A 19,454-nucleotide genomic window follows, 5' to 3' on the forward strand; every position below is an offset into this window, starting at 1 on the left:
CAATCCTTTTAAATAATAGAGTTAAATTAAGCGCAAATGTATTCTTTGAATTTTGAAACAGGAAGATAGGTTTGTTACCCCCCGCACCCCACCCCACTATATTCCCTCCTCCCTCTCTCCCTCCCAATTCTCTAAGAGAAACCTCCCAAAAATCCATATTCCCATTCTATAGAGCTCCTTCCTACAAAGGCAAGCAGAAAAGAAAAAATGGTGATAGTGATAACAACAAAATGAGGCATGCTTTCACATCATGGTTTTTTCCAATGAGAAAATTTTCTATTAAGAATGAAAGATAAACATTTAGGTGCCTTGAAAAATCCATTGTCACTAGAAAAGGGTGAATTCAGCATTTAGGTGTCTTTAAAAGAGCCATTGTGACTAAAAAAAGGTACTGTTAGTGACCACATACAAGAAGTTTGGAGATTGAAACCACAAACAAAAGGTTGGGAGTTAGACCATAAATGTTGGTCATTCTAGCAAGTCCTAAATTTATTATTAAAAATATGGAGAGAAGAAGAAAAAATCCCACCCAGATGTATGCTATGATATGTCAAAATAAAGAATTCCTCAATTAAATTGAAAAGCAAAACAATCCAATCCATATCACCTCTAACACAAACACCCCCCCCACCCCCCCCCCCCCCCCCCCCCCCCCCCCCCCCCCCCCCCCCCCACACACACACACAAAGAAATCCACCTATAAGATGGTAAAGATGATCAATATAGGGCCAACTTAGGATCAGATTTTGTTTTTTTCAATAAGGTATAGAAAGTCTCCAAACCATTTGCAAAAATAGGTCTATGAGCATCTCGAACATTTCCAAGGATGGGTAGAACTCTGGAAAGCACATCTTTTAGCCGCGGTGTGAACTGTAATGCTTTAATGAAAAGTAAAATCACAAAAATCATGTTATACAAGTGGGCAAATAGCAGTATAGCACGGAAAATCCAAAATAAATAAATAAATGTTGTTTGTTAACAAACCATCAGAAGAAGCAAAATCTGCTAGAATTTGAACCATAGCTGGTAAAGCTGAACTAGGCCCTCCCAAATGAAGATATATTTCTTCCATCATCTTCCACATCCCCATCAAAGAGATTAGTTATTACAAAATCAATAAACAATCCACAGTTGACAGAGTATGCATCCTCATACAAACACACAAACATATTTGTACAAAGATATGTTGTAGTTGTATGGTTTTTGTCTTGACCGAGCTGGAAGCTCAAAAATATAGAATTATTTGGCAGATAGTAACTTATGATAAAGAGGACATTGACAAAATAGGATCTGAATGAGTTGGTGTGATCACTTAGTCAAAAAGGATTTGGAAAATTGGTCAAGCATACTTCTTAAATATGGTCAAGCATGCAGTTACTTTTATAAATTTCTCCCCTCTTCTTCTTTCTCTCTTTCTTATTGGTTGCAGAAGTTTCCTCATGGAAGTCAGTTAAATGATTTTAAGATAATTTATCAAACTTTTCTGGTTGTAATTTTATGTTACTTTTGGCTTCAAGTTTCCTTGCGATGAACAATTTAGTCTGGTCATGTAATTAAATGTAGCTACATGATATTGAATGCAAGCATTTATGCTAAATACATGTTTTACTGATCATATTTACCCCGCAACTCATAAACAACATGAATTACAACAAACTTACTAGGTCAGGCAAATGTGAGCCTATCGAAACAAGAAGCCCTGCAGCAGCTCTTTGCCACTCAGTATTAAGTTCCTACAACATGGACAATAAAATAACAACTAACTTGACCACACAAGAACTTTACAAAATGGAAAGTAGTTTCACAACCAAAAAGCAAATAACAATTGGTGAAATCCAACCAGGTTTCACACTTTTAAAGGAAAAGTTCAGTTTGTGGTCAAAGATGAACATCAAGATCGATGGGTGGGATATTACTTATTAGACTACAAAGGCGCTTCAATATTATAAATTAGGACTAAATGGTTAAAGTATGTTTGTGTAAAACATTTTGGAAAGACTTAAATCATTGCGAAGACTACAGTGCTCAATTACAAAAAAGTAATATAACAAAGACTCATTCATGTAATACTTATTTAGCACATCCAATACAACACATAAACTGTCAAGTGACAGTTTAGTGGTCTTGATAGAAAAACTAGTCTAGTACTTCGATCTGGTTCCAGTGCTAACTCCGACATGAAAACTGCAATAAGCATGAACTTCTATGGCAGCACACCTAATAATTCTGGATTTTAGTGGGAAAAGAAATGGAAATGATAATGGTAAAGGAGGAAATGATAACTCCAGTCTCCAATAATATAATAGGCCCCAATGCCAAGTATATGGCAATTATGGACATACTATACTGACATGTTATTCTAGATTTGATCCCACATTTCATGGAGTTAACTCTAATTTCACTTTTCCCTCTGATTCTTTAGAATTCAGATATGTCAGTTATAATGCTTGCTCTAACCTTATTGTTGATACTAATCAGTATCTTGATTCCATTGCAACAAACCATCTGATAAATGATCTTTCGGATCTTGCTATCGGTTCTCATTGTTAATCTGGTATAATGAAGCAGGTTTATCCGCTCCTAATATTGGATCTTCGCACTTTTTGTCACCTAATAATTGTTCCTTTATTCTCAAAAATCTACTCCATGTTTCTCAAATAACCAAAAGTTCGGTTAGTGTCAGTCAATTGTCAAGATGTTTTCTTGTAATATCAATATAACGAACGACCTTACTTGAATAAGATCTGTTTTATAGGTCATATAACTGTGTCTGTGTCCTTGAGTTCTAATATCAACATAAGGAAGATATAACAAGGCGCTAGAAAGGAAAAAGTAAAAAGTATCATAAACCATGAGATGACGTGCCAATCTTGCAATTGCGAAATTACAGTAGTCAGCTCCTAAATGAAAATACTAGTTTCCGAATTGAAGCTTCTATTTCAGACATTAATATATTTACAAGCCAAATAAAATGTCATTTCTTCTTTTGGAAATAACTTATGGCTTGTAATTCCTAAACATGCCTCAATGTAACGACCAAAAAGATTGGAAAAAAAAGAAACCGAACCAACAACTTCAGTATGAAAAAGACCTTGGAAGAGATTATCTCAGTCGTTGAAATCTTTGCAAGCTTGGACATGAAAGCTGGATCAACATCTTCTTTATCCAAGGCTCGCACTCCGAATGACATTACTAGAAAAGCCCCAGCCATGTTTCCAAAACGCTGAAAATGACCACCAGTTTTTAAATCGCAATTTCAATAAACAAAATTGAAACAAAACTATTAACTACCATGTCATGATTTCAACGAAGCATGACAAAGAAGTAAATACTGTGATTACCCGGCGACCTCCTCGCGAAACAGCATAGCAGCAGTCGAGAACGAGAAGCGGATTCCTGATATTACAACAGAAGTTCCAATTCACAACTTACTACAAATGAAACCAGACTCAGATAGCTAAAGATGACAAGTGAGAGAGAATACAATGTAGCTATGTCCTTAAGCGAAGCCATGGACGCCTCCCTCACTACGGGCGATTCATCAGCAAGAGAAGAAACTAAAATCTGAACAGCCTCTGCAATTAGTGAACACATGCACACAAAATGATCGATAACGAATTTCCAGAACATGTCAACGATCGTTATATCCATTTAAGAAAATCAAACAAACAAAAAAAGATTGATTGTAATTAAAACATATAGAAAAGTGAATGAACCTGGTGCTGGAATTGAGTTCCCGGAGACCGACGACGCCATGGAAGGATGGAAACAAAAGCAAAGCAAGAGCCTAGAGAGGTTGGCACAGCGATCCTGCTGCTTCGTTAAATTTCCATGGCGAGTTTGCAGGGAGAAGAAGAGGCAATCAATTCTCAAGTTTCAACGACCGTGGATCTAAAATTCTTTTGACATGAATTCTTCAGATTCTTATATGCAACAGAAAATTCCATTTTTATTTCTTTCTACCATGCTATTAAGAACAAACGGTGGCACAAGGGATTTAATCTAAAGCACAGGCAGAAATTACCCTTCCGAACGTCCAAAAAATTATAATAAATAAGTAAAAATTTAAAAATAATAATACTAATAAGGTAGCATAAGGGAGATAAAAAAAACATAATATAATATTTATAATTATCTCGATGAATAAAACAGCTTATTACCATTGATGATTTCATCCTCATTTCTCAATTGTTTAAACATGATAATAATTTTAAAAGAATGGTCAGTTGTGCTAAAAAAAATTAGGGATAATATTTTCATTACACATTCAATAAATGCTTTTAAATTAGGGACATTTCCAAATATAATAAAATGAATCAAAATATTTATAAATATAGTAAGATAACAATCTATTAGTGATGTACACTATCATTTATCATGATATTGATAGATTCTGATAAATGTCTATCAATGTTTACCCATAGATTATGATATTTGGCTATATTTATAAATATTTATAACAATTTTGTTATTTAAATTAATTACACTTTTAAATTATATTGATTTAGAATCAAATCATCAATTTTAAATTATTTAGCCAAAAAAATTGGAATGGATGTAATAAAATGTTTAGATGTTTAATTAAAGAAAAGTAAGAAAATCATTAATGTAGATTTTTTATCTTCATTTATTAATTAAAAATTAATATAGGACCCATTTTTTTAGTTCATGCAATATGATGTTTTAATTAATGGAGTTTGCTTAAATTGTCTATAATTTTTTTTAGTTAAATAATATGTGGGTGTAAGAACAATAGATTCAAATATTCTATATTGTCAAAATGAGCATAATTTAATTCACATAGTGCTTGTTTTCTACCTACGTATTTAATTCAATACCTTTATAAATATATATATATATATTAATCGAGGTTGTAACGCTAAGCTTAGGTTAGTACAAAATTTGATTCTTTACTAAGTTATTTGATAGCTGAATTTTTTTTTAAAAAAAATAACAACTATCAATTTTGAATCTACATGATTTATAAAAATATCATATTATATTTGAATGAACCTAAAATAAACGAGTTAGTCACTAGATGTAAGATTTTCTTTATATTATATACATAAATTAAAATATAAAGATTAGTTAGAATATAGAAATATGTTCAAACATATGCTCGTTCCCTACGTAAAGGACAAAAGAATAAAAGGCTTACATTGACCTTCAAAACAAAAGCGGCAAGTCTTTTGTCCATTGCATCATTTGTAAATTACAATTTTAATTACACCATGTTTTGGTAATCTAAAAAATAGTCACAATCTATCCGGGTCACTAATTACACCATTAAGAAAATGTTCTGGCTTAGAACTCTTCTACTGTAATAGTTTTAACTGAATAATTGTCGTTCAAATAATTTTGGTCGGAAAAAAAAAACTAAAAACAAACCGCTGAAAATAAGGAAAAAAGATGAATTATTCCATTTAAATTTGTTTAAAACTTGATATTGTTAAAATTAGTGAGTACATTGAGACTATAACGTTGTTTCATGTTAAAAATAGTACATGAAGTAGTGGAAATTGAATACATAATAAGGATCCGTTTTAATTGACATGTTTTTTAAAGTCCCATTTGATAATTATATGGGGTTTTTTTAAAAAAATTATGCGTATTTTATCCACAATTCTTACAATAATTTGCATCTTTAAGTGCAATAGTTGAATTCTTAGTCAAATTCTAAAAAGAAAAACAACTTTTTGAAAGCTACTTTTTTTAGTTTTCAAATTTTGGCTGAGTTTTTTAATCCTTTGATGAAAAGTAGATAACAAATGAAGAAATTTAGAGTGAAAGTAGTATGCATAAGCTTAATTTTCAAAAACAAAATGGTTATCAAACGAGACCTAAAAAATCGTTTTGATTTAAACGGTTTAAAATACACTTTAAAAATGTTTCAAAAACTATTCTGAGTGGTTGTCGTCAAACACTTAACTTTTTTCTAAAATGACTTATTTTCAAAATTTCAAAAACTTAAAAAGTTAAATCAAACAAACCCTAAATATTACAACATCTAAATAAGTCCAGAGTCTAATTCAACAAAATGGAATATATATTGAAAATTGATATGATGCTATTGATTTAAGGGTGCAAATAGAACCTTTTCCAAAATAATTTAATTATTAAACTTTTTTTTTTTTTTTTTGAATCTGTTTCTACTTTTAGGGAATTATAAAACATATGTCTACTACAAAATTGATAAGATTTTTAAAAAGATTGGTTAAAATCTGTGAGTTTTGGTAAATTTATTGAATAACTAATTTGTGTATTAATCAAACTTGAATTTGTAAAAAACTTGATATTATGAAATTAACGAGTTTAGAAAATTCTTTCACTATTCACTGCTTTTTATTGAATCAAATAAATGAATAGCACATGAATAGATACTAGAAATTACAAAATTTAAGAAGCCTCACAAAAGTAAGGTCTTACTTGATGAAATTATAAGGTGAAAATTTAAAATTGATGATCACTAGTATTTAATCTATTAAACTATACTCGAATTAGTTAACCTTCACATTCTCAAAATCCACGAGTACATGGACTTTGAAACTCAAAAAAAAAAAAAAAAAAAAAAAAAAAAAAAAAAAAAAAAAAACATTTTTAAAACTCATATAGACAATTATTTGATAGTGAGTGTCATTTTGATTTTGGTAATTATTGGATGAATGAATACAAGCAAGAAAGTGTAAAATAATAAAGTGAGACATTTGAGTTGATCTCATTGTCCGTATAGAAATCTTGAGGCAAGAAAACATGTCATGCCTACACAAACCTCACGAATCTCACTTATTTGTAACCAACAAAAACTAGCTTTCGAGATTAGGTGAAAAAGCTTCTCAAAGATTTAACTCTTATAAATAGCTCTATTCAAAAAAATTAAAAACTATACTCATAAATATTTTCCTTCTAGGTTTGAATTTCCAACATGTAAAATAGATTAAAACACTATAGTTTTAAAGAGTAGTTAATAAGTCTTAAATTTGAATCTCTAATTTCAATGTCTATAATGTAAGTTTTATGTCAGTTAGTTATCCTCATTTTAGTTTGTGTACGTATAATTGACTTGAACATTAAAAAAGTATTTAATTTCTCTTTGTTTTATCAAGAATCTATACGATAAAAATCAAACAAACTTAATGAATACAACATAATTTACAAAAAAAATAAAATAAAATAAAATAGTACAACCATATGCATTAAGGGTGATCATTGAAATCGCTAAAATCGAACCGAACCGAATTAGATTCAGTTTGATATATATTAAAACCGAACCGCTTTTTAATAAATATATTAAAAAATAATATGATATGATATGATATGATATATATAAAAGTTTTTTTTCATTTTCCTTAGCCCTTAGGGTTTTAAAACTCCTCTCATATCTCATCTTACATCTCACTCTCCGTCTTAGATTCTTCACTGTCGTCTCGTGAAGACAAAATGTGAAACTTGAAATTGGGACCCTCACGTAAAACATTTTTATCTTGAAAACAAATCGTGAAACTGAATCGAACATACTGTTTGATTCGAGTATCATAATAAACACTTTCTGAAATTTGTGGTTCGATTCAATTTGGAGTCAAATCGAATTGAATCGAATCGAATCGAATCGTGAACACCCCTAATATACATGATGAGAGATTCAAATTTTGACTTTATTCAAATTACATGTTTTATGAACGGTTGAGTTATGTTCGCAACAACATAATTTAAAAGGTGATGACATAATATATACTTTCTAAGGTAAAAAGATAAGATTCCATGCATCAGACTTGTAATATGATAAATATTATACATCTTGCAGATAGCTGGAGTGAAATGGAGACTTACTTTACTCTGCCAACCAAATGGTGTTATTCACTCCCTTGCAAATTAAAACTACGCCCTGTCACCTCTTCATTGCCCATTTGGACCAAAAAGGTTCCGACATGAGCTCCCATGTCCGAGTTGTGTTTCACTGTTTTCCTTTATTTTGTTCCTTTTTTGGTTATTATCTGAAAATATAATTAAAGAATTAACATTATATTTTTAAATATCTCATACATTCCTAACTGCAACGGCCAGCTATTCAACCCCTTGAATTATTATTGGACCATGGGTCCACAAGATATATCCGCTAAAATCGTTCTTCCCAGTTTCAAAAAAAGGTTACACCCAATTCGACACTTCCTTTTGTTAACATAGTAAAATTAAAATTAAAAAATCAATTAAAAATTGTCACATGAGATATATTTATTGGGTGTAACTTGGGTTAGGCTATAGGGGTATTCAAAAAATTCAATAACCCGAAAAAATCGATCAATCCAACCCAATCTGTGCGATTTGGGTTGGGTTATCAACTCATCTAGATTGGGTTAGGTTCAAATAAATGAAAATTTTATGGATTGGGTTGGTTCATGGGTTCACCTAATATAACCCAAACCAATTCGAACCAACCCGAATTTATTATTAACTTTAAAAAATATATATTTTTGTTACTTATAACACAATTATTTATACATATATTGATTTAATTTTATTTAATTCCCATATTTTTTTAATAATTTATTCTTCAATAACTCTTAAAAGTAGTTTCTTTGTACTTTAGAAAAAAAAACTTTTTACTATATAAATTGAAATTGAATAGTTAATCTTAATTCAATATATGAAAATAATTAAATTAGATTTTTACATATTTACGATTTGCTTCTTTTTAGAACAAAATTTTAGATAAATGACCCGATTAATCGAATCAACCCAACCCAACCCAAATATTTCATGGTTGGGTTGGGTTAGGTCATTTTTTAATAAGGGTTATTTGGGTTGAAGAAATTTACTACCCGAACAATTGGGTTGTGTCTAAAAAGTCTTTCAACCCAACCTAACTCAACCCATGAATATCCCTACTAGGCTACACACAAGGTTTTTTTTTTAAAAAAAAAAATGACATTGTTTACTTTGCTTTTGCTATGTGAGCTACCTTCACAACTATGAAACATTTAGATAATTATTGTAGTCATGAGGGTGACATGATTATATCTCAAATATTGAGTATATAAGGGTTTTCTACTACTAAGATGAGTATACCTCAACCTCAAGGTGAGAGGTTTGATCCCTCACCTCACATTATTTAAATAAAAATAAAATCCCTATTTGGGTTGGGCGTTGAACAATTCTATTGACCTTAATGCTAGTTCAACTGCTTTTTGTTCGCCAATGATATATTTAGTCCACTAGGTCCAAGAGGTAGCACTATCAACATCTTGTGCCTCATCTTCTTGAATATTTTCCTTGAAATTTTATTGTGTCGTTTTTTAGTCCATTACATTTTGTGTCTTGAAATCATATTATTGTGTTTACAATATTTGCATTGAAATTATATTATACTGTCTCTATTTAGCATAATTTAACTAATTAAGGCATGTTGGGTTGATTCTCTCAATGTAGAGGACTAGAAAGAGTTGTTCATGATTCTCTTTTGTCTCCTCTGCATGTTGACTTCAAACTCATTTTTATGTATCATCCTATTAAGGTCCTTGAGGCTCAAGTTATTAAGGAAGAGATTCATCTTTGGTCCTCACGGTCAATTCTTCATACTAATATACTCGTGGTCAAATCGGATGCTTCAAATGTGGTGAAAATTTTGAAGTGTGAGATTGTTGACTTGTCAAAGATCAATTTTGTCATTAATGATATTATGTTTTTGATCCAATACTTCGAGTGTTAGTTTCTCTTTTTGTAATAATGTTGGGAACTCGATTGTGCATAGGTTAGCTCAAGTTGCAATTGAGATAGAAAGTATTATTGAGTTAAACAAGTCTTCTTCTATGAAAGCCAATGATATGTGTTTGTTTAAAACATTTTTAGGATGGATATCTTCGGAGTTCATCCTCGATACTTTGTTCATTTTGGTAAGTTCTATCTTTATTGAAAAAAAAAAAAAAAAAAAAAGAAAAGAAAAAGAAAAAAAGATTAAGATATGTTTTTTAATACAATATGCACTAGTGATTAAAAAAAAGTCAATGATCTAAATATCTCACCATCTATTCAACTTCAAAAACTAGTTTTAAAACGCTCAAGAATTGAAATCTCCCCACTCAAAAATGTGTGAGAGTTTGGCTTTGAATTTTTTTTTCTTGTAAAGAAAATGACTTCAATTTTCTTCCATTCATAAATTTTGATTAAAATCAAACTTCTCTTTGTTTTTAAATTGAACTGAAAAATCAAATACTTATAAAAAAGAAATTTAATAAACAAGAATAAATTGTAAAAATAGAAAAATAAAAACAAAATCGCATTAAATGCTACTCAAATAAATTGGCATAAAACGTACCAAACTTGATCAAGAAGTTAAAAACCAAATCCTCTCCCTAAGTTTTATACTCTTAAAGCAAATTCTTCCAAAGTGTTCAATTCAATTTGAATAAGAAAGAAAGTGGAAAAGATGATAAGTTTCGAACAAATCTAGACTTTCCAATCGCGAATCTTCAATGTTACAAAGACATTGCATCAAACTATAAAATTCACAATCTGAGAATTTCCGTTTCATACTATGAGAGAAAGAAAAAATTGCAGTTTATATCATCAAACACAATCAAAACTAATTTCTAAACCCTAAAAGATACGATCAAGATTTCTAAGAACTGGTGAATTTGGTAACCGCTTTCGTCCCCTCTGATACAGCATGCTTCGCAAGTTCACCAGGAAGCACAAGTCGCACGGCCGTTTGGATTTCCCTCGATGTGATCGTCGGCTTCTTGTTATACCTAGCCAATCGTGATGATTCCTGAGCTAGCTTCTCGAATATATCGTTAATAAAACTGTTCATAATCCCCATGGCCTTGCTCGAGATTCCGATATCGGGATGAACCTGCTTCAAGACCTTGAAGATGTAAATCTTGTAGGTCTCAACGCTCTTCTTCATCTTCTTCTTCTTCTTTTCCGACGAAGCATCTTTCGGAAGTTTTTTCTCCGCTCGAGGTTTCTTCTCGCCGGCGGGAGCCTTCTCCGCTGGTTTCTTCTCGGCGAGCTTCTTCTCAGCCTTTGGAGCCATTTCAATTAGACAAGCCTTCGGGATTGAGATTTGAAATTGAGACGAGGGAATTCGTATGAGAAAGATGGGGATGGGATAATTAGGGTTCTGTTTATATAGGAGTGCTGGGAGCAACGTGATTGGTCCATCTCTTATGACGCGAATTATTAGGTTTAAACCGTCCGATTGAGAAAAAATAAGTTGAACGGGTGAGATGGTGTCCGAAAATAAAATGCTTTTCGCGGGTCATGGTGCGTCTTTTAATTTTAACTATTTTAAATATTATGGCGCGCAGCATCTCAAAATAATTTTAATTAAGTCACGGTTACTTTAAAAATTGAAATTTTAAAAGTTAAATAAGCATCAACATTGTTTTAGATTTTTAAAAATATACTATTCCGATAACTAAGACCCCTTTTATGTTTTTTGGTATTTAAAAGTTAAATTCATAACCTAATTCCCTGTATTCTTATTTTCAAAATTCAAATTAAGTTTCGAGACTGAAAATCGTTATTATTTAATTTCGTTTTTGAAATTTAACTAAAATTTAAATATTTTATTTAGAGAAAAAAAATGTATGAGGAATAAATAATGAATTCAATGGGCCTAAATTATCTCTCCTCTCCTGCTGACAATTTTTTAATTACTTTTATTGTGATTATACATGATATACAAATTTTTGTTGTTTGATGATTTAGATAATTTGATATATTTGAGATATGTGGTCAAACATTTGAATATATGGATATTAGATGATTTGATGGGTTAATTATTTTTCTCATCTAAAAGTTTTAGAATTTAATTCAAAAAAATAATAATAATAAGTTTTAGAAATTTATTTTTAAATGCTGTTTAATTTAAAATTTAAAGAAAAAAACATTTAATTCAATTAACTTCCTTGACCCCGATAACTACTCGTCAAGCAGAAATTATTTTTAAAATTGCATTCCCCTCACACTTCAATATAAATCGTATAGAAACATTTAATAAGTTAACTAGAAGATACATTCTCAAAAAATGTTAACTAGAAGATATATGTGAAAGTTCAAGCGAAACAAGTATGTATTATTAAGTAGAGGGGAAAAAAGCAAAAAAAAAAACTATGTAAATAAATAAATAAGGACAAATGGCAATAATCACCCTTAAAATATGATGGTGGTTGCGATTACACTCTCAAACTTATACAAAACTTAAGATTAGACCCCTAAATTTATATAATTGTGGAGATTGGATCCCCAAAAATTTAATTGTAACGATGGAACTCCCATTCTTATAAAACAGTTAAAATTGGACTCCAAAATTTGTAAAGATAGAGAAATTTGACCCTTGAACATTTACTTGTAAAAACCAAACTTTTAATTAGTTAGATAATTGTTAAAATTGTTCGGGTTTATGTCATAAATCCCGTGGTCCTGTAGTTTGTAAATTGTATTTGTACAAATAAATTATTTATTTAATAAAATAAGTTGTAATTTTATTGACATTTAGTTGCATTAACTCAAAACCAATAAATTAAAATCCAAGGTTATCTGATTAAGCTTAAACATGCATGTGGAGATATACAGGTGAATATTGTTTAAGTAATAACCTGAACAGTAGAGGTGTTCAAATAACCCAACAATCTAAACAATCCCAACTACTCAACCCAACATATAAGAGTCGGGTTGAGTTAGGTTTGTTCTTGGGTTGGGTTAGATTAAACTTTTTAATTTTTGTTGTGTTGGGTTGGGTTGCGGGTTGGCTAAAAAACAAATTTGGGTTGACCGAACCCAACCCGAATTACATATATATGTGTGTATACGTATTCGTATATGTATATGTCTATGTATATGTTTTTCTTTTGGATTAATTAATTTGTGAATTTGTAATTTTTTTTAGAATTATTGTGATGTTTATCTCTATTTAAAGTTTGTAATAAATTTCATATATATTTGATATCTAACATTTGAATTTTATAAGATTTTAATTATTAGTATTGTATTATAGATAAATTTAATTTTTTAATTAAAAAAAATTATTACCCGCCAACCCAACCCAACCGGGGTTGGGTTGGAGTGGAGACTTTATTCGGATTTTTTAGGTTGCCAACCCAACCAACTCGAATTTCGGGTTGGTCTAAAAAGCACATTCAACGTAACCCAACCCAACCCATGTTCACCCTTACTGAATGGTCTGTAGTAGATGGATAAGGTTGGGTACCTTATCCTAATGATACTACGGATACGGCCTGCTTTGTAATTGTTACTATTATTGTAAAGTGTTACAAATGACTTGATCCTAATCATTTATGTAGAGACATGTGAGTGAAGGTATCCTATACAAAGAGTTTGTATAAGATTGGATCACGAAATAAATAATCTCTCCTTATAACACCGTTACTAGATAATACGTACATTTCACTAGGATATTATCCCTACATCATTCCCAATGAGTAGGATATTGTCCACATAAAGTATTAAAAAAGCAACTTTATCGTTTATGATTTTCTTGTAGATATGAGATTCAACGTTTTGATCAAAATCAAAAGATTTGATCATTGTATCAAATCTAATGTTTCAAGATCTGGATGTCTATTTCAACCCATATATGGATCGATTCGGCTTGCAAAATTCTTGCTCCTGACCTTGAACTATGAACCCCTCGGATTGAGACATAAAGATGTTCAATTCAAGACTGTCATTTAGAAAAGGAGTCTTAGCATCCACTTATCATATCTCATAGTCGTGATATATGGCTATGGACAAGAGGACTCTTATAGACTTAAGCATAGCAACAAGGGAATAAGTTTCCTCATAGTCGACCTCTTCCCTCTGGGTATAACCCTTTGCTACAAATCTAGCTTTGAAGGTTTGTACCTTTCCAGTTACATCTCTCTTTCTTTTGTAGATTCACTGTACCTTTCAAACTACGTCTCTCTTTCTTTTGTAGACTCATTTACACCCTATGGGTTTGACCACTTCAGGTGGATCTACAAGCTCTTATACAGAATTGGAGTATATAAACTCCATTTAAAGGTCCATGGCTTTGACCCATTGGTTATTGTCTACGTCATTCATTGCCCGTTTTATAGGACAATGGATCCTTCACCCATGATTTAGTATGACAACCTAATTTTCAGTTAAACTCAAGTAACGTTAAGGTTGTATCCCTCCCACTGCGTCGAGGCACTCTCAACGATTGAGAAGGACGAGATTCACTTGAAGTGTTGGCTTCTTCACTAACTTTTGACGAAGGACCAACTGCATTAACGATCGTTGTTGATTCTTCGGTAGCTTCACTTAATACTATTTTGCTATATGGCTTATGATCTCTTATCTGGTCTTCCTCCAAAAATGTAGCATTTGTCGATACAATTACCTTATTTTCTTGAGGATCATAGAACATACCACCTCTGATTTATTTAGGATAACCAACAAATTAGCATAACCTTAAACGAGGTTCCAACTTTTTATGATTTGTCACCAGCATATGTGTAGGACAACCCCAGATTTTGAAGTATATAAACTCGATATACGCCTCCTCCATAACTCGAAAAGTGTTTTGAGGACACTCTTTTGATGGAATACACAAGCATGCAACTGAAGCAAACAGAATCAATAAGCACTCTAATTACATTTAATTTGAGTTTTAAAGCATATTATTTTAGAAAATTGAAGAGGGTTTCAAGATGAACATACCTTTGATTATTTCTCCCATAGTCCAAAGGCACTCGATCCATGCTTCATCGCATAGTCCAAAGGCATTCAATCCATGCTACACGATCATTTACCCTCGATAGGCGTTACTCGCCGACCATAAGCAACTGTTACACGATCAAGTGACGAGGTTTTGCCCGGGTGGTTCAAGACCTAGTTCACTTGTTTGACCGATTGACTTGATGTTTTATGTAATAGATAACCTTTCTTTTCGGTTTTGAGGCTAATTATCCCAGTCCATTAATTTTTATGAACGTACATGTGATGTATGTTTAACTATATGTCATAATGTATGCCACGTAGTTTTAACACCTACCATAGGTTATGCATTTTATTCATGCATCATCCTCATATTATAAGTGTTATAGTATAGTAGTTTGCATGATTAAATTACATCAAATCATGCTCATGCATCATATAATATAAGTGTTATAATATATGCATGCATTAAGCATATCCATGCATCATCTTTATATTATAAATATTACAGTATAAGGGTGTATGAGAGCATGTATACTTAGTTCATTACAAGTTATATATAGTAATCAATGAACATTGCATGAAGCATGACACTTAGGTTTATTTATAAAAGTTAAAAATGCCTTGTGGATGTCTAGCTTAGCAATGTGGTTGATTTTAGTTATTTCATTTTTTATAAAAGTTATAATTAATGAAATTAGAATTAAAATCATTAAGAAAGACATGCATGCACACTTAGGCTTTGATTGAGATAGACCTAAGATCACGGTTCTAATGAGATTAGATACCTAAGTTTAATCTTTTAACTCGGTTTAATGGGATTAGATTGACTAATAAAAGATTAAATATGTACCAAAACTATCTATAAGAGACCTATTGTCTAAGGCGGATTCTGACTAGGCTGGGGTATTTAAGCTGACAGAAACGGAACATCCCTACTTGAGAACCTATCAGGAAAGGTGAATTAGATGGATTTTATGCATGCATGCAAATTTGATGATAGTCTGTTAAAATGTTTAATAAGACTTTATTCAAACTTGTTTGAGAATAAAAAACAATAGTTGTTTTTTTAGCAAATTAAACACACATTTAGTTCAAATCAGTAGTCGGATTGACTAAGTTAGTGAATTCCTAGGTAGAACATTCAATGGGAAGTACTTGGGGTTTATGTTAATTCACTAACCTTTACACGTTTCTCCCTACAAGTTCACACTGTGAGATCTATCATCGGCCTCGAGGCACCCTGGGAGTGGCCCCCTATAGGATGGTGTTTGGGTAGGTCAATACCAAGGTGAATGGAGAGAATGTTCATAGTAAGTGGGAGTGGGATGTGTGACAACATATCCCACGGTATCTCTTATTAGGTTGGATAACGTTTTCGTTCATTGCCTCGAGGCACCCTGGGAATGTCTCCCTAAAGGATGGTTGTATTTGCACAATTCTTTATCTGATCTCCATAAATGGATAGGGTTGCTTTAATCTCGTCTTAATCTACTTTTTCTCTCAGTGGGCGCATTAGGGCGGGACACCAGAACCTAAAATGAGGGGTTACACTTACACGAATTTTTTAAGGTTGTTAACAAATTCTGAACCGAATAATGGAGACTATTATAGTCAGTTACAAGGAGTTGTTTCTGTCTAATGGTTGAAAATGTCTCATCCTAGTGAAAGGGCACTTGATCATCCCAACGGTGACTTTTGTCCTGCCTCGTTGGGGCATCATTGCAAAATAAATGTCACTTAGAGTATAATAGAACTATTTTGCTAAAACTAAAATTGGTCTTAAAAGTAGTAATGCAAATAGACACATTAAATTTGTTATTGTTTCAGCAACTTTATTTAAATGGCTACCGCTACACTTGCTTTATTAGCAGCTGATAAAACAACCAGCGAAGACTACGTTAGTAGGAAAAACACTATAAACACGATACTTATCATTGATGACCTTAGGTTTGTCCTTATGCAGGAGTGTCAATATACAATGCCTGAGCCTGAGACAGTGCTAACATTTTGTTGTTTCGACCCCGAAAGATCTTAATCCCAAGAACAAACTGAGTCTCTCCCAAATATTTCATTTGGAATTGGGTCGCTAGCCAGTTCTTAACTGTAGTCAGTAAATCTACGTCATTCTCAATGAGTAAGATATCGTCTACATACAACACTAGGAAAACTACTAGACTGTTGATGATTTTCTTGTAGACACAAGGCTCCTCAACATTTTGGTCAAAGCCATAAAATTTGATCCCAGTATCAAACCTTATGTTCCAAGATCGAGATGTCTGTTTCAGTCCATAAATGGACAATTCAGCTTGCAAACCTTTTGCTTTTGACCTTGGGTTATGAATCCCTCGGGTTGCACCATATAAATGGTCTCCTGAAGATTGTCATTCAGAAAGGCAGTCTTGACACCCATTTTCCATATCTCATAATCATAATATAAGGTAATTGATAGGAGGATGCGGATAGACTTTAGCATGACAATAGATGAGAAAGTCTCCTCATAGTCAACTCCCTCCACTTGAGTATAACCCTTTGCCACAAGTCTAGCCTCGAAGGTTTGTATCTTCCCATCAACATCCCTTTTCCTCTTGTAGATCCATTTACAACCTATAGGTTTAACCTCATCAGATTGATCTACAAGATCCTAAACTGAGTTGAAGTACATAGACTCTATCTCGAGATCCATGGCTTTGACCCATTCATCTCTGTCAACATTCTCCATTGCCTTTTTATAAGACAACGGATCCCCAACCTCACCATGGGCTACCATAGCCAGGATATCAGTTAAACCCACATAGCGAATAGGTGGGTTTGCAACCCTCCCACTACGTCGAGGTTCCCTCAACTCTTGAGGTGGATTTTTCTGACTAGATGAACTCCCACCGATAACTCTTGTTGATGTAGCAGGTTCTTCAACAACTCTTGTTGAAGTTTCAGTTGTTTTTTTGGAAATCTCTCTCAATACGATTTTACTTCTTAGGTTGTGCTCTCTTATATGATCCTTTTAAGGAATGTAGCGTTTGTCGACACAAACACCTTGTTTTCATTAGGATCATAAAAGTAACCCCCTCGTGTCCCTTTGGGTAGCCTCAAGCACATGTGCTAAGCAACCCCAAATGCAGAAGTGATGCAAACTAGCTTTACGCCCATTCCACAACTCCAAAAATGTTCTAGCAACACTCTTGGAGGAAACACAGTTAAGGATGTAAGTTACAGTCTCTACTGCAAAACCCCAAAACGAGTCCGGTAAGGAAACATATCTCATCATCGACCGAACCATGTCCAATAGGATTATGTTTATCCTCTCTGATACACAATTCTGCCGAGGTGTACCAGGTGCTGAGAGTTGGGAAGTGATTCCATGTTCTATCAAATAGTTATGGAAGTCATAATCCAAAAGCTCTCCACCTCGATCAAATCGAAGTGTTTTAATCCGTTTATCTAATGCGTTTTCAACTTCAGCCTTGAACTCTTTGAACTTTTCAAAGGATTTTGACTGATGTTGCATTAAAGAAACATACCCATACCTCGAATAAACATCAATAAAAGTGATGAAATACTCGTGGCTTCCCCTGGCTCGAACATTCATCAGACCACAAAGGTCTGAATGTACTAACTCCAGAGGTTCTTTGACCCTATAGCCTTTTCCAGTAAGAGGTCTTTTAGTCATCTTGCCTTCAAAGCATGACTCGCATACAGGTAAAAATTTTTCTTCTAACTCGTTTAGAAGTCCATTCTTTACCAACCTTTCGATCCTATTGAGATTGGTGTGCCCTAAATGAAGGTGCCAAAGTTGGGCTTTTTCTTTAGGAGAAACTTTAAATCGTTTGTTTGGAGTTACGACAGTTTTAAACATCTATGTTATAGAGGGATTTTTTTGCTAACGACCTTAGCACAGACAAATTATTTTCCAGTTTAGCTGAACATATCTCAACACCATATTTTAGAATAAACACCTTATTAACTGAAAAATTAATAGTGTATTTACATTCAAGCAATGACTTTACATAAATCAAGTTATTCTTTAACTCATAACTATACAGATCATTCAAAATGATAAATCTATTATGTAAAGTCAACTGGAGGCCTCCCACTGTCACAGTTGAGATGACGTGCCTAGTGCCAACTCACATCAACATCTCACCAGCCTCAAGCTGCCGCTAGGATCTAATCCCCCAAAAAGAAGAACAAACATGGTTATTCGTCCCATAGTCTGTAATCCAGGCAGAATCATCATTCTCCACTAAACAAATCTCCAAAACTAGTAAATCACATTTACCTCTTTTGGCATTGGTTTTCTTCTTCTCTTTCAACCAGTGTGGGCAGTTCCGCTTCAAGTGGCCATCCTGGTTGCAGTGAAAATATTTTTTCTTTTCAACCGGCGTTGATCGCCTACCCTATAGAGCGATAGGTTATGGGTTAGCATGCGCTTTCCCCTTCCCCTTACTACCTTTCTTCTTCTTCCACTTGCTAGTATCGAATGTGCAGACTTAGTTCCTGAGGGCAAACCTTGGAGGAGCTTTTTAGATGATGAAGCAACATTTGCCTCACCAACTTTCTTCTCCTTGCTTTTCAGCAAGCATTGGAATATCTGAAACTCATTGAGGAAAGTTGCAAGGGTGTAATCAACCCTGTTCTGAACAACGTTACTTAAGTGTAGAAAGCTTTTTGGCAACTCCTCCAGAATAATGCTAACATGGCTTCCCTCATCGATGTGAGCCCCATTCATCTCTGCCTTATTAAAGAGGATCATTATGTTTAGAACATGTTCT

General features: G+C 32.8%; 2 protein-coding genes across 3 annotated transcripts in view; both read right to left on the minus strand.

The window, feature by feature from the left end:
- The window catches only part of LOC120074500 (ARM repeat superfamily protein), a 58,457-nt gene extending 54,431 nt beyond the window's left edge, over positions 1–4,026 (minus strand). Inside the window, exons 1-7 of one of the 2 annotated variants that reach the window (XM_039027647.2) lie at positions 3,717–4,026; positions 3,485–3,575; positions 3,342–3,396; positions 3,092–3,223; positions 1,662–1,733; positions 985–1,075; positions 783–878 (exon numbers count right to left, since the gene is read on the minus strand). In XM_039027647.2, the coding sequence (XP_038883575.1) occupies positions 783–878; positions 985–1,075; positions 1,662–1,733; positions 3,092–3,223; positions 3,342–3,396; positions 3,485–3,575; positions 3,717–3,756 (577 nt within the window). In that variant the 5' untranslated portion in view covers positions 3,757–4,026. Of the gene's footprint in view, positions 1–782; positions 879–984; positions 1,076–1,661; positions 1,734–3,091; positions 3,224–3,341; positions 3,397–3,484; positions 3,576–3,716 lie in introns of those variants that run through there. The other variant, XM_039027649.2, reaches the window with a different exon arrangement.
- Positions 4,027–10,428: 6,402 nt separating this feature from the next.
- LOC120074031 (histone H2B.3-like) lies at positions 10,429–11,101 on the minus strand. Its single transcript, XM_039027005.2, has one exon. The coding sequence runs from the start codon at positions 11,027–11,029 to the stop codon at positions 10,613–10,615; it is 417 nt and encodes a 138-aa protein (XP_038882933.1). The 5' UTR covers positions 11,030–11,101; the 3' UTR covers positions 10,429–10,612.
- Between the last annotated feature and the right edge of the window lie 8,353 nt (positions 11,102–19,454).

The sequence above is a fragment of the Benincasa hispida genome, chromosome 3, assembly GCF_027475165.1.
Source record: "Benincasa hispida cultivar pf3 chromosome 3, pf3_genome.v1.1, whole genome shotgun sequence".
Lineage (NCBI taxonomy): Eukaryota > Viridiplantae > Streptophyta > Magnoliopsida > Cucurbitales > Cucurbitaceae > Benincasa > Benincasa hispida.